The sequence below is a fragment of the Pinus tabuliformis genome, chromosome 8 (genome assembly GCF_031772625.1).
Source record: "Pinus tabuliformis cultivar Carrire ecotype Pingquan chromosome 8, CPIR1, whole genome shotgun sequence".
Taxonomy (NCBI): domain Eukaryota; kingdom Viridiplantae; phylum Streptophyta; class Pinopsida; order Pinales; family Pinaceae; genus Pinus; species Pinus tabuliformis.
In genome coordinates this window covers 908,863,562-908,887,019 of record NC_142294.1, presented here as the reverse complement: position 1 = coordinate 908,887,019, position 23,458 = coordinate 908,863,562, and the positions used below count along the sequence as shown (strand labels likewise).

The 23,458-nt window shown below is 41.8% G+C and overlaps 1 protein-coding gene across 3 annotated transcripts in view; it reads right to left on the bottom strand.

Annotated features, from left to right (window-relative positions):
- Positions 1-23,458, bottom strand: part of LOC149238482 (histone-lysine N-methyltransferase ASHH3-like) — a 482,839-nt gene that overhangs the window by 227,349 nt on the left and 232,032 nt on the right. For all 3 annotated transcript variants that reach the window (XM_089373045.1, XM_089373046.1, XM_089373047.1), the window contains exon 5: positions 3,438-3,537. In XM_089373045.1, the coding sequence (XP_089229171.1) occupies positions 3,438-3,537 (100 nt within the window). The remainder of the gene's footprint in view (positions 1-3,437; positions 3,538-23,458) is intronic.

Here is a 23,458-nt window from a genome sequence, read left to right as displayed (position 1 = left end):
CCTTTGCCATCATTAAAACCAAGAGTGGAATGATACATAGAAGCCAAAAGAACACCATCTTGGAATATGGATATAGGTGGTGGACAACCTGTAAGTAAAGGAGCAAGTAGAAACAATGGGAAAGAGTAGGAGAGGGAGGAGAAAAATACAAAAAAATTGTCAAAAAAATAAGGGAGTTTGGGGTTTGAACTTACCTCTTTAGCTCTTGTAGATGAAGTCCTCCAAGCTCTTGCTCCAGGCTCCTCCTCCTTCTCCTAGCTCCTCCTCCTTCACTCCTCCAAGCTCTCCTCTCTTTTCCTCTCCTTTCCTCTCTTCTCTTCTCCAACTCTCATAAACTCAGTGAGAAAATGGGGAATGAATGGGGGTTTTATTCTTTTCATTCCTCACCTTAACCTCACTCTAACCTCACCCTAACCCACCCCCTTTATGCTAAGTTAACATAAATTTAAAAAAAAAAATTTAAAAAAAAATGTTTTTTTGCCTTGTGCGCGGCCTCTTTCCCGATGCGTACGAAAGCGTACGGGAAGCGTATGCTTCCTCCTCCGAAGAACCACTTCTTAAACTTTTCCTGTTGGTCCTTCAACGACCGAGATTACATCTCTAATCAATGGCTAAGATTAGATTTGGCTTGATCCATGTCTTTTGGAACCTTCTAACCTAGTTTTATATTAATACCCATTACTATTTTATTTTTCCTAAGTTTAGACTTAGGAACTCCATTAAAAATATTAACTATTTTAATATCTCCTAAACCGGGTAGAATCTGCCCAAACCATTTCTGGGTCTTTGATATCGCATGTGCTTTAACCTTTCCACCAATTTTCATGGCTAGAGCACATCCGATGCTACCCCAAATCAGCAGATACTATGTGAGTTTGGAGTTTGTCCAAGACTAGAGAACTAGACAACTCAAGAGCCTATCTAGAGAGAGAGATTTGATGAAGAAGCCAATGATGTTTGATGGTTAAGGGCGAGAAGGGAGAAATGGGCACTGGCTTATGGTTGGAGTCCTCGAGAACAAGCAAGGGGTCTGGGTGTATGATCTTGGGGGGATGTAGGAGTAGGGGATACTCCTAACATTCTAGGTCAAAAGAAAGAAACTCTAATTAGATCTTTGGTTGCTCCTTTGGAATTGGGAGGTAATCTAATGAGTGGTATGTGCCCTAATCTGGATCCATCTAGATTTAATCCCTTTTAACACTTTGAGGATATATGAACTGATGTATGATTCGACACCTCTAAATTGGGTCTTGATAATGCTGATCAATCTCCCAAAGGGGGAGGCTGAGGAGAGACCCAAGGTTTCACCATTATACTGTCTGGTGCACTCTGGAACTCTGCCTGCCACTTGTAGCTCCAATTTGGCAAGTCAACATGAAAGTATGAAGTGATAGTCCTGGTCATCCCAAGGAGGGGCATGACATGTAGGAACTAAGATCTATCACTGAAGATCTCCTTTGTGAAGAGGGCTAGGCATCTATGGGCCTGGAACCAAAAGAATGTAGAGAGAGAGCCCCCCAAGTCCCTAATGAGGCACTGATAGCATCCTTTGATCTCATAGTATGTGGGCACCTAAAAGTGAGGTGCATCTCTGTCTCTGACTCCTATAGGTGGCACATATGGTAGATCCTACTAAACCATGGTATATGGTGGTCTATCTACATCTAAATTCAATAAGAACTAACCCAAAGTTGTCCCAAAGGGATTCTAAGCAAGTGCATCCAATGCATACACATATAGTAGCAGTGACATAATATATATGTAATACATTTAGATTTTGATCATTTAATGAGAAAATTGCAATTTATGGTTCTAATTTCTTGTGTGTTTGTCACTTGATCGTTGATGTGGTACTAGTAAGTACTAAGTAGTAACTAATTGTATGATTGAATTTGTATCATGTAAATGTTCTATTTTCTAAATTCTAACAAAATTTCAATGTTTATGTCTATGTTTCATTTTTGTGTAATTTCACTAATTTGTTATTTTTTAAGTATATACACACACACACACTGTATCCTGTTTTCAGAGTTGTTGTCTCTCATGTCAAATACTTGTACTTCCATGTCCTCCATTTTTTGTGTCATCATGTCTTGCAACTTACGTTGTGAGTTAAGTCACGATACCATCATTATGAAGATGTCATTCAGATGCCCTTGTTAGAAAGTCCTAACTAACAGAATAGTTGCATTAAGGAATAATGGCATCTATAAGACAATCTGGACCACCAATGAGAAGGCAAAAACACATGCTGGGGAAGACCTTTGCTGCAACACTCAAAGGCATGATGTCAACATGGAGTTCCCAATGAATTAACTCTGATATTCAAATACTCAAAAATGAATTTGAAATGGAATTCAAGCTGTTACGCAATGACAATTAAGTTGTAGATGAGATACACAACCTGGTAACAAAGTAGCCTCCCGTACAACTTCAAATTAAAGGCCCTTATCAAAAAGACAAGCAAACTTAAAATGCGATGCTTTAAACACGAGTGTTTTACCCATATGCAGACAGCTTCTCTGGAGACGTAACTACACTTTCAGCCTCTTTTCGTAAGTAGTTTGATAGTGCTTTATATCATAAAGATAAGAAGACATGGTACATTTCAAATTCAATTGAAATAATTGCTGGCCAAGTTTGTGCACTGAGGGATACAGAGGATCTTCTAAAAACGCATGAAAATGAAAACTCACTTGAAGGTTCTGTGGTTGCAAGTAAATTCAAGCATGTAATGGGCACCCCCTTTGACAGAAATTTACAACATTTGAGCATATTTATCCTCGAATTCACTTGGTGAACAACTGAAAGTTTAATCTGAGGGTCAACTGTTTCATTTTCCTACTTTGAGAATTCTCAATTGTGTACACTCTTGAACTTAATGCACATGATGTCAAATGAGTTTTTATTTGGCAGATCATAAAATATATTTACTCAAGACCAATATTATTGTGTCATTTTCACATCCCCAACGGTTAGCTCAATTGGTCGAGTCCCACCTTTGCTATTGAGAGGTCACGAGTTCAATTATCTGGACACTCTTGGGGTCAAGTTCCGTGGTTGTGATCCATTCAGGTGGATTTGCCTAGTACAAATATTCCGCGGATGTAGCAGTCACCGATCTTTGGGGTCCGTGAACCACATAGAAAAAAAAATTGTCATTTTAACATCAAATTTTCCTTACAATGCAACTGTTATTTTATAGCATTTCAAGGGTGGTGTTATTCATCAGATGTTCTTTGGAGATCAAATTTCTTTGACCTGAAGAAACTAATATTTCCATGTCCTCTTGTATTAATGATGTATAGCCACATCCCTCAATGCACGATTTGAAGGATAATGCATGTATAAAAACATCCCTGGCATTCATTGGTGCAGTGACTTATTACAAAAATGATAATGCTTTATTGAAGTTTGGACAAACGAATAGTTCTCACCTTTGACAGTTTCAAGCTTTTAGGTTTTCGGAGCTGAAATGGCTTATTTACGCAGGATTTCCCACAATGACAGATTGAGGAACAGATGACATTTGTCATTCTGAGATATATTCAGACACAAATAAAGATATGTTAAAAAGGTAGGACACAAATTTAATGTGTTATTTATAATAACAAAACCTAATAAAATTAATAATCAAGATTCAACACATCATAAGAAAGATAACCCAGGTACACAAGATGTTTACAAGTACACCTAAAAGATAATATCAATAGATGATATAGTTCTCTCAGGATGCTTGTGCACAAATGAGGATTAGCCTCCAGAATATATATTTAAGCCAGAGCATATTAGCGTGGATCCTAACTAACACATAAGTGTGGTTACATGCCAACTACCATGGGTGTATCAACGTAACCTATGGGAACCACAAGGGCATCCAATAATGGGTTATGACACAAGTCAAGATAAGCTAACATAGCTCCACCCTCCCCATTTAAAATGGGATAGGGAGACAAATAAGGAAAGTTAGCATAAAGGGAAATTTTGAGACCATATCCAATCACCGGGGTGTTGATACATATTTGACAAAGTAAATATATATCCCTGGAAGCCCCACCTTAATATACACTTGGGATAGTAGTAAATGTAAAAAAAGGGCCAAAAACATTACAATAATCCCCCATTAATGTTTAAGTGCTTAGTGCATACGATGATGACAAATGATGGCAACATCCTACCCATGACAAAGTGCTAACAAGTTCTCATCAAACAGCTTTAAGAAACACCTTCAAATAAACATCTTTAGAAATGGTGAAGAAAACACAACTTTGAACAAGAGTCCTGCAAAATTGAAGCTTCCAAACACCTTCAGATGAATCTTTTCAGAACCAGCAAAGAAAAAATAAGTTTGAACAAGAAGATGTACAAAATTACAAATAGTCACAGCAAGAACTCAAATCCCAATGTTGTCAAAGAGGAATCTCCACAAATGAAGTTAAGCATGATCCAATGAACCTACAAGCAAGTTTCAAGGATCAATAAGAATTCTCCAAGCACACAAACCAAGACTCATATTAAATCTTAGAATGATTCAACAAATATACAGTCAAGGCAGTATCAAAAACCAACAAGAATGCTTAAACCAAGGAAACAAAGTGTTGACCATGCAATAGTTGAAGGTTTTAGCTTGGACAAGTGTCTTCCACATTGGCTTGGTGTCTAGCATGTGGGAGAATGTCCAAAAGTGGTCCCTAGGACATTAACTTTATTTTATAAAGTTAAAGTGACTTTTGTGCATTATTAATGAATAAAATGTTTTTTAAATTATTTAAGTTGTGATAATGAGAGATTATATCACAACCATAGATCTCATTGGCCAAGGATTTAATCTGAGCCATTAGATCTTAGGGTTAGGTAAAATTCGTTATGATGAGACATAAAAGGAGTTTCTAGGGAAAGACATTATTTTTCAATTCATTTTGGAACGAGAGAGAGAGAGAGAGAGAGAGAAGTGTTGAAAAAAGAGGAGAGAAGGAGCAGCAAGGAGCACACAAACCCAGGAGAACACAGTATTTATTGCAGCCATTTCATAGATTTCAAGGCAGGGAAATCGAGGGTTCTTGCACATATTTCAAGGCAATATTTCTGCACAAAAATCGAGGAAGTTCGAACAGATTTCAAGCTAGTAATTCTGCACAAAAATCAAGGAAGTTTGGCACAGATTTCAAGGCAGTATTTTTGCACAGAAATCGAGAAAGTTTGGCCCAAATTTCAAGGCAGTATCTATGCAAAAATATCGAGGGTTTTGGCTCAAACTACAAGGAAGTATTATTATCTACACAAAAATCAAGGGTTTTGACACATTTTGAGGCAGTCTCTTCTGCACAAAAATTGAGTCTTGGCACAGTTTTTGAGGTGGTGAAGTGGCTCAAAATTCAAGATAAGTACAGTCAATTGTTGCTGGAAAAGAAATTTGTTGTAAACTCATTTTATTTTTCTTGTGGGCTCATAATAAAAATTCTCTCTCTACTGGTTTTCCCTTCAGGGTTTTTCCAGGGGCATTGCCCAAAAAATTGTCATTTAATGTGTTTGTTTTCCTCAATTTCCACTCAGCATTTGCAGTAAATGATTCAATGTGTATTATTTCATAAGTTCATTTTTTGAATGCATTTGTGTATGAGCATTAAACCCTAACAGCAAGAAACTGAGAAACTTATTGAGATTGAAAACCGTGATTGGGTCAAATTAAAATTTACATGGTATCAAAGCACATGATACTAGAAGGGGAAACCAAATAAGAAAGACACTAGGGTTTGCAAGAGAGTTGAAAATTGTTCACCAAGAAAAAGGTTGGACCTTGTTATCAGTTGAGTAGGTCATATGGCTACAGGTTTGAGGTTTGAGGATATATTAGAGGGGGAAGGATATTTTTTTCCCATGGAAAGCAAGGATAGTATTGATTATGGAGGAATATGAGTTGTGGTACATAGTTGAGAACCCTGTCAAAGTTCCTACAGATGCAACATTTTTGGCTGAATATAACAAAAAGAATGTTAAAGCCAAAAGGATTATCCTTGATGTCATTAAAGAACACGTGATTCATCATGTTACAGGTAAGAATAATGTTGGGCATTGGATAATCCAACTCTCCCCGTGTGTTTCATGACATGTGCTTCACAGCCTCTCGAGGATCCATTAACTCTGGCGATGCAACCATTTACTAACACCTGTGGGTTTTGGTGTAACAACAATCATGACTCCAACAATTGGTATTAGAGGAGGTTCCTTCAGTGGCAGCCTAATAGCTGGAACCCAAATCTCAGGTGAATCGAGATGGGAAGGTCAAGGAAGCAAGCCGCCAAACATTCAAAGGTGTTGAGAAAACAATGGGCTTATGAATTAGGGTTGATTTCTCTGTCATGGTAATTACTTGTGAATTTGTTGGTTTTATTATTATTATTATTATGTTCTCTTATTTCATCAAGCAATTACCAAAATATAAATGAAGAAGATCACAAGAAACAAAGAACACAAGATGTAGGCTCTCCAAGCCAAGGCCAAAACCCCACAAGGGGGAAAATGTAATGTTCCTTCCTAAATTATTTTGGAACAGGATTAATTTCTACATTTTGGGGCCGATTTTGGAGGTGATGGGGCCCATTCGATTTTATTAGGAGGCTAGACTTAGTAGAAGTTATTTTGATGTGGTTAATTTGTACATGGGGGCCACCCACACTAGGAGAATACGCATTCCCTAGTTCGATTTGCATGAAGGGGAAATCAATGTTTAAGTGAGGGACCCACGATGGAGGGAAAATGGAAGGAAAAGTGTTCCACGAAATCTATATAAGGAAGGCAACTCTCCTCATTTCAGCATCTTATCTTTTGACATATTGAACTCAATCTTAGTTGCTTGAGCTACTTAGTCGGGTTACTGTGTTGTTTAGCACATGAGTGTCTCTGAGTGGAGATCTCAACCCTTGCTTCGGTGGACTTCGAGTGCCAGCCCTAGGAGGGAGTTCTTCTTCATCTCAATTCGTAGCAACAGCAGGGAGACGAGTTACAACAACTGTAAGTTGAGTACCAGCAGCAGGGGGATTTACAGCAATGCGGGGATTGCGTAGTCACAACGTGAGGCACTCCGGGAAGTTGGGGAGGCAGGAGCATCCTTTCATCATTTTCAGGAGTATAGAGGGAAGCTACAGACAAGAGGGCCATCCTACACACAACTCTCATTTCATCACACGCAAGACTGCGTCATCTCCTCCAATGACTACACAATTCGGAGTGAGACTCTTTAGGGCTGCACCATCCGGGGGAGTTTGGAGTTGGGGTGATAGGAGATCATTTGGAGGGCCATTTGAGGAGGATTGCTAGAGTTGGGAGAGCATAGATTGGCAGGATCAATCACAACAACAAAATTCGAAATTAGAGGAGGGCCAAGTTGTGAAGGGTCAATTTTTGAAGGTTGGAACCAAGGGAAACCCTTTGTGGGTTATTCTGGGTATTTGATGGAGAGCCCGAGGATAATTTACCGTAATTTTTTGAGCACCGGAGGTAGTTATTCCAGCAACATCTTTGCAACAGACAACACAATTTCACAATGACAGCGCAAGGCATCATTGCGGCAGTTATTTGTGCCATCTGGGCTTGCCATATTACCACCTGGGCTTGATCACGCTTGCCATTGAGGCAAGCCTAGGTGCACCACTTCCACATTATTGTACTTTCCTCCCAGATTATAATACAATGGCTCAGTTGTTGGTTATTCCTGGACTTTTTATGGGTGTGAACTGAATGTTTCAATTTTGTAGCATTGTTTTTATTGTTTGCTTTGCATAGCACTATTTTTCCTAGTTTGGAACATTGCAGTGGTATCAGAGCATGATCTTGGCCCAGCTGTTGGAAATTAGCCAGAAGATCATGGAAGCTTTGGGTATGAGTGTGTAGTGACGGATGAAACCGGAGACAAACCCATGACCCAAGGGAAATCCAATATGTAGAAATTTTGGGGTAAAATTCATTGGGACAATGAGAGGTTGGCCGAGTTGATGAGGGTGACAGACTAAACCCATCCTCACCCTTACAACAGAGACATTAGAGGTGAGCAGGCCGTGGGGGTACAACCATCTACATCATGCGGGGAAAGTCTACCAGATCAGGGCACCAAATCTCCTGAAAAGGAGCAGGCAGGACAAAGACGGTTAGAGGGTGAGACCAGGGGGTGCTTTTGCTGGTGGAGACCTCGCTTTAGTTATCAGGATCTTGAGGAGAAGGTTGAGCATGATGCTGAAATCCCACATGATGGTGAGGAGCACATCGATATACCCGATGTGGCACAATAGTCACCTTTATTAGAGACCTCTTTGATAGCCCCAGTTGACACCTTGGTGGAGAGGATAGAGCTTACACACATAGAGCCATTAGTTGAGGGGGTGCCACCCATGGACGAGATGCCAAAAGTTGCTGAGATATATGGAGCCATGACCAATTTTTCAGGTGATAGATGCCCACGATGGTTCCATCAGTTTCAGGGAAACCTTCTAGAATTAAAAAGGAAGGTCGCCTTAGTGCGAAAGGCTATTCTACACCAGAATGAGGAACTGGAGGGCATGAGAGTGGTTTGTGCCGAGTCCACGGCCAAATTGACTCACGTTCCGGAGTGGCTGGATTCCCTACTGGTGCGCTAGAGTGCACATTGGGCATGAGAGAAGCCCTCTTCGAGCATACATAGATGGGGTTGGCAGCACTCTGAGGTTACCTTTACCCATTGGACAAAGAGAGACAAAGCGTCCTAGTCAGATTTCATGTGTTGACTAGGGTAGCGAGATGAGACGACCTGAGTTGTACAGGGTGCAGCACTCGCATGAAGGGGTTGTTCTATGTGCGGGAGTTTGTGCATTCAATCCCTCTCTTGGGGTTGGATGGCGAGAAATTCTGAGTTGGTACCTGGTGAAGTGGGCTAAGGAGATGGTAGTGGACTCAGGTGGAGCTCAGCAAGAGTTTCCAGGCACTGGGGATACTGGAAGCCCTGACTAGCATTGGGATCTGGGAGGGACCACCTATCATTACCTAGGTATACCAGTTGAAAATGAAAATATTTTTAATTAGATATATTTAGGTTTATATGAATTAAAAATGATTAATTTTGGAAAACTAATAAATATTTTGATTTAAATTATAAATTTATAAATTTATCTATAAAAATTTCTAGTTAATACCATAGTAACTCGTAGGTTGGATGAGTTTATATATTTTTAATAAAAAAATTATTCATATTTGGTTATATAAAAATAGGTTTAGTAATAGAATTAACTAATTAGATTAAACATAATATACTATATTATGAGTCATTTTAATGAGGGTAATCAAAATATTTTCATATGAATTAAAAATAATAAATATTTTGATTTAAATTAGATTTATTTAGGTTCATATGAATTAAAAATTATTATTTTTGGTAAACTAATAAATATTTCGATTAGAGTTCCTAGGTTAGAAATATTTTTAAATTAGATTTATTTAGGTTCATATGAATTAAAAATAATTATATCTAACAAATTAATTAATGAATTAACTGTCTCTTGGACCAGTCAAATATAGCTATGTTACCGGATCCTTCAGGCCCAACGGCCGGATCCGCGGATCCTCGGATCAGAGACAGATTCGGATCCGAATCCACGAAGATCCGCCCCGCCCAACATTTGTCTGTCTATAATGTGGTCTGACGTCAGCACATATTTCCAAATTATATTTCAGCGCAAAATCTAGAAAGAAAATATCAGTGGATGAATAACCCAATATTGGAAAAATCAGTCGTGCGGGAGTTCATTAATCTGTGTGTAATATGGTTTGACGTCAGCACATATTTTCAAATTATATCTCAACGCAGAATTCCAGAAAGAAAATGTCAGCTGATGAATAATGTTATAGTGGAAAAATCAGCCGTGGGAATAATTAACAAGGGAGTTCATTAATTTCAAGATTATAAACCTGCGGTTAACCATTGTATAAACTTTATTTCAAGATTATAAGATACGGATGTTGGGATATTCTAATTAAATTATATGTTTATTTTAGAAGTTTGATGAAGTAAGTTCTATAAAGTAACTTCATTTAATTTAAATATAATAACTATTGAATTATAGGTTTATTTTAAAAGTTTCATAAAGTAAGTTTATTTAATTTAAATATAATAACTAGTAATTAATGTTTCAATATTATGATACATTAATTTTAATATATTAAATTAATAATTATTTTTCCATCTGAAATTAATAATTATTCTAAAAATATTATGTAGAAGTTTTATATTTAAAATTTTAAATAGAAATTATAATTTTTTTATTTTATACAAATTTAATTAATATTTATAAATAATATATTAATTCTGATACTATTTATCTAATATATCTAATATATTTTTTTTTTTTTTGCTTGTTAAGACTAACCTACGCACCCACGGGGATTTGAATCGGTGACCTATCGCAAGGAGTGCCTTAACAGCGCACCCATTCACTGTCAATCCAAAGCCCCGTGGGCCTAATATATCTAATATTTATTTTTATAGGTACTCTATATAAAAATTATATATTTAAAAATTAATATATGTTTTTATTTTATTTTTATATACATTTAATTTTTAAAAATTATAAAACATTTTATATTGTTTGTACTTGCCGTATCCGGATCCTGGCTTTTCAAAAAACTAGCGGATCCGTATCCGAATCCGTATCCGAATCCTGGTAACTTAGAAATATAGTTGTTACCCTGTCCCTGTGGTCAATTATAGTTGTTACTTGGTCAATTATAGCTGTTTTTTTTTCTAACCGTTTGAACGATCTCTCTCTATTTAAGCTATGCCTGGATTTGGTTCTTCATCTTGTCCTGACGATGAACCACACTTGTTGGTTCGAAACACGTCAGCAAATGAATTTTGATGTGATTATCGCCGAAAACCTGTCTCAAAAAGTTGACCTAGCAGTCGAACATGCACCTCTGCTAACAGAGTTTCGGTCAGCACCAGTGGCCAACCAGTTTATGGACAGGCTTCTTGGGTTGACTTGGTAAGGCGTTTGTACACAAGACCATAGGGTGATCAGCACAATCTGGTAGGAGTTTGGCGGAGGAGGTGGCATTGGCAGGCCACCAGATAGCGCCTTGTATGGAGTTGGGGAATCTTCACTTTTGTGTGGGGCACAAAGGGTGCAAAGGAGCAGTGCAGGGGTAGTATCACTACTGACACATAGGGAGATTCACTTCTCGGATCCCTTAGGGAGGATTTGGAGTGAAGATCCATTTTCCAGAGGGTATGATGATGCGACGATGGAAGTGATGATACCGGTCAGGTGTGGGCCAACGCATAGGGACACAAATTTAGGCCATCTCATTCGGGGATGGGTAGAAGCATCTAGCGTGGAGCATTAGTCTGCAGATGGGCATGGAGACGCATGGGGAAGTGCCTCACATCGCATTGAGAAAATGCGGGGAGTGATCGGTGCAGTGACACAGGCAGAACACAGGACGGTACAGATTGGCATAGCCGTTCCAGTGGTGTAAAAGGGTGGGTTGCGGCATACAGGGGCATTTCAAGGAATGCAGTGTTGCTTGGTGGTGTGTAGTGACACATGGTGCGGTGCAGTGGGCTCTTGGAGCATTGCCTCCAAGGAGGCATATGGACAGGGACATTAGGTGTACCATTGGATGCAGCGCACCTAGGATCGATGAGGACATTTTTGAGCATCTAGGGACACCATGCTTAGTGAAGACAGGGCTTTGAGGGAGTTATCAACAAATCTGAGGCGAGGAGAGTTTCGTCTATAGGATCACTCTTGGGCATTCCAGTAGAATTTTGATCATACCATTTAGGACATACCCGCCCATCATCCTCCAGTGTTTGTTACAGTCACAGAGTGTTTGGTTGTTTCCCCTTGACTCTCTCCATTCAAGCAGCAGGCTATGGGAGGCTCACCCTAGACAGTTGGATGAGACACCAAGTGCCATGAGCCGAGAGGAGACTCTTCAATTGAGACCCATGGTAGGTGCACGAGTTGTCGGATACAGGCTTAGGGCTGGCAAGGTTGATAGTCGAGGTAGCATATATTCTACCCCTAAGCTCACACTTGAGGGACAGTGGATGGTAGACTTTGTCTACAGGAGTGTACCCAGACTCCGAGCAGTGTCGAGTTGTATCATCAGGAGTTGAGATAGCGGATTTCACTCGTGGTATGGCAAGAGCAGGGAAAATTCAAAGGCATGAGACCTACTCTTTATACTTGGGGTCCACCCAGGGACTACACACAGGGATCGGAGATGAGGGCCAGATGGGTTCTAGCTGGTAACGACGTTATGCAGTGACATCTTGTGAGGAGTGGGAGTTATGAGCTCCCCATATGTTTGGGGAATCCCGGGATCCGGTTGGTTGGCAGATCACTCCACTTTGTGACGAGCAAGGTCATGGTAGAGGCTGATCCGTTCACTTTGGGTTTGACACATGGGGAATCACTAAAACCTCCACTGCATGGCGAGGCAGACTTGTCCTGTTATGGCTTAGAGTTGAGATTAGCAGTGGAGGGGTAGATATTGGCATCATGGAGATGCTCGGGCAGGATGAGCTTGACTGTCATAGATTTTTTGCCACTAGGCCTCAGGAGGGGAGGATATTGTCTGCGCACGATGGGGAGTGTCACGCCCCCAAGCCTACGATAGTCTTTCAACCGTGCCGGCGAGGTGCGGCACCACCGAACGCTTTCTTTTTAACAATACTCACGTTTATGGACTACGCCTACTTCAACATAAACTTAGTTAACTTGTGTTCTTATAATCGAATAAATGTTATCTTTTATACTTCATTAAAGAACATTCTCATTCATCAATCATCAACAATAAACCGAGAGCAATACACAATATGAAGGGAGGGGCAACTCCCCGAACAGTCTGCCCAACAATGTTATTTATATCAAGAATACCAGATTTTACAACAAGTGTGCCAAGCTTCACACTTAACCAATATTCTTACAAAAGACAGGCCACCTGCCTTTTACAACGTTTCATGCACCCTTGTCCAAGAGAGAGTGCTCACCCGAGCCACTCAACCTCTTTACAAAAACCTGCATAAAACCGAGTACAAAAACCTCCTCAACCGTGACAACCCTTCACATAAACCAACCTAAAACATGCGAGATCTTCTTAACTCTTATGCGCATGAGGTATGCGCATATCCTCAAGACTTCGCACTTTTTCCTTGTCCTTATGCGAAGGTATCCAAGTGGAGTTCGATGCTTTATGAGCTCCCATGCATATCTTATATATATTCCTTCGAATGTGATATTACATGGTGTTAATCCATGGCCGACCTCATATTCTTTGTCGTATGCTCTACATACTTTATTACATGTCGGCTTTGATTTATACTTTATTGTTTTATTATTCCATGTATATATACCTTTCGTATTACATAAGTGTTTGTCGTATGTGCTCCATTATTCACATATCCCCTTTACATGTGGCTTATTATATTATATTTTATTCACATATGCATATAATATAATATGTTCATATCGCATATAATATGTTCATATTATTTTCATATAATATGCATATAAACTCCCATATACGCTCAAGTGTACTAACACTTAGCCATTTTTGCACACGCTCCTTATCGTCGCATTTCGTCACATTTAACGCGTATGATCGTCGCACCAACGTCGCATATCGTTCGCCCGCTCATCGTGCACGGAGCGCCCGCTCGTCGTGCACGCCTGCCCGAGTCGCGAAGGCCTTACAGGGAGTATGTCACAGTCAGAGCAGTGTAGCATCAACATGGTGGCACCACTCTGGCACTAGCAGGGACCTGGGGCATCACAGCTCTTCACAGCTCAATAACCTTTAGGGATGCGTTGGCTACTACAGGGGGAGATCATACAAATCTTCCATTGGGCTTTAGCGAGTCACTGATGCATCATGTGACTTCTGGTACTTGCACCGGGCGGGATAATGAGTGGAGCGAGGAGACCTTCATGTTGGACAGGATGGCCTGGGATCCTGGTATTGAGACTTCCTTCATATCAAGACAACGTAGAGGTCAAGCACGATCCAATGGCACATCTGGGACCCTAGCACATTTTGCAGTGACAGTGGGGAGCAGCAATTAGAGAGGACGCTTGCTCAGGCATTACTTGAAGACAAGCGATTTTTGGTGCATTGGAGGAGCTTGCTGAATGAGGATGCTACTTGGGAGGGCAAGCGCATACTTGAGCATCCAGCACTGAAGTTGCTTGGGGACAAGCAACATTTGGGAGGGGAGGACTGTAATGTCCCTTCCTAAATTATTTTGGAACAAGATTAATTTCTACATTTTGGGGCCCATTTTGGAGGTGATGGGGCTCGTTTGATTTTATTAGGAGGCTAGACTTGGTAGAAGTTATTTCGATGTGGTTAATTTGTACGTTGGGGCCATCCACACTAGGAGAATACGCATTCCCTAGTTCAATTTGCATGAAGGGGAAATCGATGGTTGAGGGACCCATGATGGAGGGAAAATGGAGGGAAAAGTGCTCCACGAAATCTATATAAGGAAGGCAACTCTCCTCATTTCAGTCGGGTTACTGTGTTGTTTAGCACACGAGTGTCTCCGAGCGGAGATCTCAACCCTTGCTTCGATGGACTTCGAGTGCCATCCCTAGGAGGGAGTTCTTCTTCATATCAGTTCGTAGCAGCAGCAAGGAGAAAAGTTACAACAACTGTAAGGCAAGTACCAGCAGCAGGAGGATTAACAGCGCGGGCATTGCGTAGTCACTGCATGAGGCACTTCGAGAAGTTGGGGAGACAGGAGCACCCTTTCATCATTTTCAGGAGTATAGAGGGAAACTAGAGAAAAGAGGGCCATCCTACACGCAACTCTCATTTCATCACACACAGGACTGCATCATCTCCTCCATGACTGAGCAGTCATTGGAGTGAGACTTTTGGGGGCAGCACCATCCAGGGAAGTTTGGAGCTAGGGTGCTAAGAGATCATTTGGAGGGCCATTTGAGGACGATTGCTAAATTTGGGAGAGCATAGATTGATAGGATCATTCACAGCAACAAAATTCGAAATTGGAGGAGGGCCAAGCTGTGAAGGGTCATTTTTTGAGGGTTGGAACCAAGGGAAACCCTTCGTAGTTTATTCCGGGTATTTGGTGGAGAGGTCGGGGTTAATTTCCCGTAATTTTCTAAGCACTGGAGGTGGGGTTTCCAACAACATCTTTGCAGCAGACAACACAATTTCACAAGGGCAGTGCAGGGCATCATTGCAGCGGTTATTTGTGCCATCTAGGCTTGACATATTACCTCCTGGGTTTGATCATGCTTGCCATCGAGGCAAGCCCAAGTGCACCACTTCCACATTATTGTACTTTCCTCCCATATTATAATAAAATGGCTCAACTATTGGTTATTCCTAGACTTTTTATGGGTGTGCACTGAATGTTTCAATTTTGTAGTGTCGTTTTTATTGTTTGCCTTGCATATCACTTTTTTCCTAGTTTGGAACATTACAGAAAACCCAAAAAATCTCCTTTTCTTATAGAACCAAATCAAAGTGAGAAATACAAAACCGAAATCCAACCTCCAAGAAGCCAAGTCAATCCCTCCACGTTTTGCATCATCATGGTAGATCCCATCAATCTTAATCACAAAAGATAACATCAGTCTCAGCAACAACCACAAGAAACTCTCTTCTTATTTCAGATCATCTATCACAAAGAATTTCCATTTATCTCATATCATTTGGCATAGACAAACTTTGCATTTAATCTCCGATATATATCTCAAGAGGCTCGCATTTCATTGCAGAAATCTAGCCTTAGGAAACTCGCATATTTTGCAAACTTATAGCTTCAGGAGTTCGGAACTTTTTCAGACATATAACCTTAGGAACTCGTACATCTTTTTAGACATATATCCTAAGAACTTCACATATTTTCTTGCCTCAGAACGCATCATAGAAATGTTAATTTTTCTTAGGACTGTATTGTTCTTTGCTTTGATAATTGCATTACATCATAAACACATTATATTCATCCCACATCATTGAAACATTATTACATCATGTGCAATTATGTAGAAAGAACAACTTCATCATTAATGCAACAATATAGTAAAAGGAACATCAGAAGAAAAGCATGCACACAAAGAGACACCAGTATAGGTCGGAGACAAGGGAAAAACCCCACAAGGGGGAAAACCCTTAATAAATTCTTCTCCTTCTACTAGATTTCATCAATCGTTCAGTTGAGATACAAAGTAAAAAATATCAACAGGCTGCCCAGGGCCATATATGTGTCTTGTTCACAACTTCATTTGTGAAAAAGATTAATCGATAATGTAGGTACATAATACTATCATCAATTGTTTGCCATACTTGGAATTAGGGTTACAACATGTAAATGTTATCTCTTCTTTTAACTTCAACAATGCCATATATGAATCTGATGTCAATGATGTGAAACTGCATTGAGACTGGCATATACCACAGTGCAGATACTTACATGTATACCAGTACCAAGGACAATATATGCAGTAGTGTCAACACCAATCAATACACCAGAGTAGAGACCCGTCTATAGACATAATGCTTGAGTCCATCCATACAATAAGAAATTAAAATAATGTAGAGTCGAGACTACATATAAAGAGGAACCATAGCTGTGTAATTCCAAGAGTATAATATAAATGCAGTCGTGCCAAGAACTGAAGATATATGTGATGCCAAGACTGTAAAATATATATGTGATACCTGGATTGTAATATAATGCGATGCCAGGACTGAAGATATATGTGATGCTAAGAACTGTAATATACATGTGATGCCTGGACTGTAGTATAAATGCAATGCCAATGATCTTATGCTTAAGCAAAGGATGCTATATACAAAAAGAAAAGTGGATTGTACAATGCCATGAGACATGTGCGATGCCATAAATAATGAGATTGCGATGCCATAAAATAATCGTGCCATAAACAATGAAATTGTGTGATGCCATAAAATAATCGAGATGTCAGGATTGAATTACAATGCCATATACAGAGAGAGACCATACCAACCGGGCCATACTGTTGCGGGTCATTCGAGCCATATAAACCAAGTATTCTGAGTGATCTCGATGTGGGCCATCGAGTCAACAAGTCCGTGGACATCAATTAAATGTGAGGCCAAGGAGAAAAAGAAATGCAAGCCATGGATTACGAATGTATTATCAATATGAGATGTGGAACATCGAACGGATATACAAGTCGCAGAATATATAAGTATTATCGAGAACTTGTTGATGTATCATAAGTCTTGTAATGCCATTACCATAGGTGAGATCCTAGAATCATCGCATCAATTCTATATGAGTGATAGCCCTAAATCAATACAATGATTGTACATGCCAATATAGTGAGACAGAGAAGAAAATTGAGTGTCATACAGGCATGCCAATTGATAGCGATGTTATGTGTCATACGGTCAAACGAACATCATGACATTAGCCCTATAACTTCTGTGAGAGACGAGAGAGATGTTGAAATTTCTAGGTCTGACATGTCAGAAATCCCTATTGCATTATCTAGTTTATTTTCTCCTACTTGTTATTTTCATTAACAAGTTATTTATAAATATAAATATTGAAAATAAACACAAATGCAACTTTAACACATATACAGATCAAAAACTAACATAATCGAGACAAACACACAAGGGACACCATTATTTTTGGACAATCGTCCCTGGAAAAACCCAATGCGAGAAAACCAGTGCAGCAGATACAAGGGTTTTATTATTATGCAGTTTCTGAATACAACTAGGGTGCCAGAAATGGCTCACCCAACAGAGAGTGCCCTTTGCAGAAGAAACTCTCCTCAGAGACAAATATTCTGGTTGATCAGTCACCAGATGATCAATCCCACAACAACTACAACAGCTCCTTAGCTAGACAGCAAAAGTTGCTCCAAGCTTCTCCAATGCTCTGTGTCACTCTGCTAGGGACTGCGTCACCCTCTCAACTCACCGACACTCAGTCTGCCCCATGAAAATCACCCAGCGCTGCCTCTTGGACCTGCATCAGCTTTGCTAGCCTCTGCACAACCACTAATGCCTCTGCGTCAACCCCTTGGCTCTTTGCGTCAACCCTCTGGCCCTCTGCGTCACCCACGCTAGCCTCCTCAGCCTCTGCGTAAGTCCCAGCTGCCTTTGCATCAACATCTCCAGGCTCTGCGCTATCTCTCTAGCATTGTCTCTGCCTCTCTGCTATGTATTCTCGGCTGAACTGCCCCTCCTGGATCTTGACAATCATCATGCAACTTTGTCATTAAATGTTTCATCTAACATCTTGAAGGAGCCAAACTTCCTCACAACTGATAGCACATGCATTTCATCCTTACATAACAATATTCAATATTCATGCTTGATCCAGGTGGATATTGGTGGCCACCTGCCAAGTCCACCTGGACCCCCACCATTGTTTCTCTCAGCATTTTCAGTTTCCTTAATTGTAGCACAACTTACTATTTTTAACAGTTTTTCGGGTCCTGAACTTCTGGAGCCGTTTTGAGGCCCTAAACGACGTTTTTTGGGAAATCTGGGGGCAACATGGGTCTATGGACCATGTTGCCCTTCCCAAAGTGGTAGTGCTCGGATAGATCTTTCTAACGAGCTATTGTACGCGTCAAACGGAGATCGTATGCCAAAGTTACGACCCCAGGAAGTTGATGTACCAATTTACCCAAACGGGGCCCACAGTTTGGCGTTTCATCTCCTAGGGTTAGGTTTTGGAATGTTAAGGGTTTTCCATTGTTTCTCAACAATAAATAGGCCTTCGAGCCTCATTGTAACACAGTTCAGAGGCATGTAGCCACCACATCTCTTCTCAGAGATATGCTACCATCGCCCTAGCTAGTTTATTTCCATTTCTGGTTGTAAGCATATTTCAGTATTTTCCATTAATGAAATGAAGTATTATTTCCGCTGCATCTTTGTGTATATGGTTATCTCTGTAGTTTGTTGCGTTCCTGTTTAAATCCGGATCAGTGGTATCAGAGCGGTCTGCTTTTTCTCTGTTTTTCTTTGCATGTCCCCAACAAGGTCGGGATATAAAGAGTTAGGGCTTGAACTGGTTGAACCTTTGCAAGACCAGCCTCGTAGATCCCGACAACCTCCCATGGCGAATGAGAAGAAAGACGAGGGGGCAGGAAATCCCATCAAAATCTTGCTCGAAGAAGCTCTCAAGCGACAACGGAACGCGATGATGGACAGCTTTGCCCAGATCCTTCAGCGGCTACCCAGAAGCGACGCATCGGCTTCCAGCAGCTACTCTGGAAACGCCACACCCTTTAAGGTACAAGTCCATTTTGAAATCCCCATATTCGAGGGTCAGATAGACGCAGATGCCGTAGATAAATGGTTAAATCTGCTAGAGGGTTATTTTTCTGTTCATGAATTTTCGAGTCGGGAAAAGATTGTTTTCGCTCTTCTCAAAGCAGCCCCCCACGTCAAGGACTGGTGGGAAACCTACTGCGAGCAGAAGGATGAAAGTACTGACTCACTATTTTCAGCCGCACCCACCTGGAATTCATTCTGGGATGCCATCAAGGAGCAGTACTACCCTGTCAGAAGCTATGAGGATGAATACATAAAGTGGACCACGCTGCGGCAGGGAAGGGACCAAGACGTGCCGGAGTTCACCAATCTTTTTCATACCCTTCGCACAAAGTTGGGTATCAAGGATTCGGAGCAACATTTGATACTCAAATACCGTGGTTGCCTGCACAAGTACATCCAGGAAGAAATACAATTCCTGAACATCTCCTCGCTCGGCGCAGCATACCGATATGCCGTCAAGGTCGAGCAGAAGTTTAAACAAAAGAAGCGAGACTTTGGATCTGCGAATCCAAAGCAGGGGAAAGGTGCCCCTAAACCACAGAACAAAGGACAAAGCCAAGGCGGGACAACCCAAGACAACCCGCCGAAGCTGCAAGCAAAGAACAGCACCGCGAAGCCGAAAAAGGACACTGGAAAATGGTGTGAGTTCCATAAGAGCTCCACTCACAACACAAGTGAGTGTCGGGCCAAGCAGTCATTGGTGGCTGAGCTAAAGGTTTCAGAATCAGATGCATGTTCTGACTCTGAGTCAGAACCCGATAAGGGGAATGAAGAAGGAAAGCAGATCATTGATGCGGATCCCAACGCCACTATTGCTACCGCCACGATCCAGAAAAATGAACCCGAAGATCCAGAGGAGGAGGAGCATCTCTTCCACTCCTAGATGTGGGTAAAGGGCTCCCCGATACAGTTCATTGTTGATAGCGGGAGTCAAAAGAACCTCATTTCGGCAGAGGTCATGAAGCAGTTGGGCTTACCGACCACAGCACATCCACAACCATACACTATTGGGTGGCTTCACCAAGGACGAGATCTTCGCGTGAGCCAGCGGTGTCGCCTTCCATACAACATCAAGCCCTTCACGGATGAGGTATTATGTGACATTGCTCCCCTTGAAGTTTGTGATGTATTATTAGGACAGCCATACTTGTGGAAGCGACATGCTGTGTATGAATCAAGGCCCCGTGCTGTTATTATTACATTGGGAAATAAGTTGTACAGGATACCAGAGGTAGCGCCACCTACCGCCATCTCTTTGATTACTGCAAAACAATGCAGTAAGATCATTTCCAAAACCAGTAAATTTGTTTTCCTGATGATATGCCCTCAAGGAAAGAAGAAGACGGTGGCCGCGGCCTCCAGACGGGGTCCCTCTGCACGACAACTACAGATGGACAAGGTTGTGGAGGAGTACGAGGACATCTTCACCTCCCCTGCAGGGGTTCCTCTGCACTGTCAGGTCAAGCACTCCATCGATCTGACCCCAGGTGTGCCGCTACCGAATGGACCAATTTATCGGCGCTCCGTTCTGGAGAACAATGAAATCAAGAGGCAGATTCAGGAGCTCCTGCAGAAAGGTCACATCCGTCCGAGTTCATCGCCTTGTGGGAGCCCGATCGTGTTGGTACAGAAGAAGGATGGGATGTGGAGACTCTGTATTGACTATCGGGCGCTGAACAAGATCATTGTCCGTAATAGGTACCCGATCCCGCGGATTGATGACCTCCTAGACCAACTAAAGGGGGCAAAATATTTCAGCAAGATCGACCTGAAGTCAGGATATCACCAGGTACCAATCGAACCCTCTGATGTGTGGAAGACTGCCTTCAAATCCAAGGAGGGCCTTTTTGAATGGTTGGTTATGCCTTTCGGATTGACGAATGCTCCTGCAACCTTCATGAGGCTAATGGATGACATCTTGCGGCCATTCACCAACTCCTTTGTAGTAGTATACTTGGATGACATTCTGATCTTCAGCCAGAGTTGGGAAGAGCACCTCCACCACATCCGACAGGTTCTCCAAACACTGCGGCAACACAAGCTATGTGCCAATTTGGAGAAATGCATTTTTGGCATGACCGAGGTTCAGTATCTGGGATACATCATTGATGAACAGGGGGTGCATGTCGATCCAGCCAAGATCCAAGTCATTCGGGATTGGCCCTCTCCAACCACTCTAACAGAGCTTCACAGCTTTCTAGGTCTTGCCAACTTCTACTGCAGGTTCTTGTTGGGGTTTTCTCATATTGCTTGGCCCTTGAGTCAAGTCACCAAGGGAGGGGCGAAAGCAAAATTCTTTTGGTCTGAATCTCAACAGAAGGCATTCATGGAGTTGAAGGATCGCCTCTGCACGGCACCAGTGCTCGTGTTACCAGATTTACAACAACCATTTGAGGTCGAGACAGATGCCTCTGACTATGCTATTGGGGCAGTCCTTACTCAACATGGACATCCAGTGGCATATCACAGTGAAGCACTTTCAGACACATTCCGGAAGTACCCCACTTATGATAAAGAGATGTATTCCATTGTACAGGCCTGCCGACAATGGAAGCATTACATTTTGGGGAAGGAAACAGTCATCCACACAGACCACCGACCCCTGCAGTTCATACAGACCCAAGGGAAATTGCAGAATGATCGCCATCAGAAGTGGTCTACATACCTGCAACAGTTCCACTTGAATATCAAGTATAAGAAGGGCAGCACCAATAATGTTGCAGATTGCCTCAGTCGACCACCGATCATGGCGTTAACCACCGTGCTCAACTCTTGTGGGCACGAGACTTCTGATTGGCCACTTCTCTACAAAAGCGACCCAGAATTCGGCCACACATACCAGACACTCTTGGAGGGTCGGCATGTTCCAGATTTTCACCTCCAGGATGCCCTGTTATGCCACCTGGGTCACCTTTGTGTTCCTTCAAGCGAGCGTGCCAAGATGATTTGGGAAGCACACTACAGTTGGGCTGCTGGGCATTTCGGGGTCGAGAAAACAGTGGCAATACTGCAAAATTATTTCTATTGGCCGAATCTTTGACAGGATGTTGGGAAGTACATCAGATCATGTACTGCCTGTGCCATTGCCAAACCAACCATTAAGAAACACAGCCTCTATACCCCGTTGCCTACCCCTAGTCGACCTTGGGAATCCATCTCCATGGATTACATGTCAGGCCTTCCTTCCACTAAGCATGGAAATGACTGTGTTTTTGTGGTCGTCGACAGGTTCTCGAAGATGGCCATTATGGCGGCCTGCAAGAAGAATATCACAGCAGAAGCCACTGCTAAACTCTTCTTTGAACGAGTGTGGGTGCACTTTGGGATCCCACAGTCTATCATCTCAGATCGGGACAGTCGGTTTCTTAGCACATTTTGGTCCAGTCTCTGGTCAATGCTGGACACCAAACTCACGAAGTCCACAGCCTTCCATCCTCAAACTGATGGCCAGACAGAGGTTGTCAATAGGATGATTGTGCACATTCTCCACATGTATAACTCAAAGCATCCACGCACATGGGATGAGAGCCTCCCCTATGTTCAGCACAGCTACAATCGAGCTCTTCACAGCTCCACTGGCCATAGCCCTTTTCAGGTGGGTTTGGGATTCCAGCCACTATGCCCCATTGATGTGGCCATGCCACTTGCAGCTACTCACATAAATTCAGCTCATGTCCAGTCCGAAACAGATAAGGCCACCAGCTTCATTGAGCACATCCAACATATTCGCCAGCAGGTCCATGACATTCTTGAGAAATCAAATGCCAAGTACAAGCAACGACATGATCAACATCGGGTGCCACACAAGTTTCAGGTGGGCGACAAAGTCTGGTTGCATTTGCAAAAGGAACGCCTTACTGGAGCCTATCGAAAATTGAGACCACTCCGATATGGTCCTTACACCATTACTAAGGCTATGGGAGACAATGCATTTGAGCTCAGCATTCCCCCATTCCTTGGCCTGCACCCAGTGTTCAATGTGGACCGCCTTTGGCCATACTTTCCACCATTGCTAGACACATCCGACATTGCAGAACAGCTCAAACCCACAGAATTAAATCCAGATTGCATGGAACAAGCTGCAACTAATCGGATCATGGACACACAGATCAAG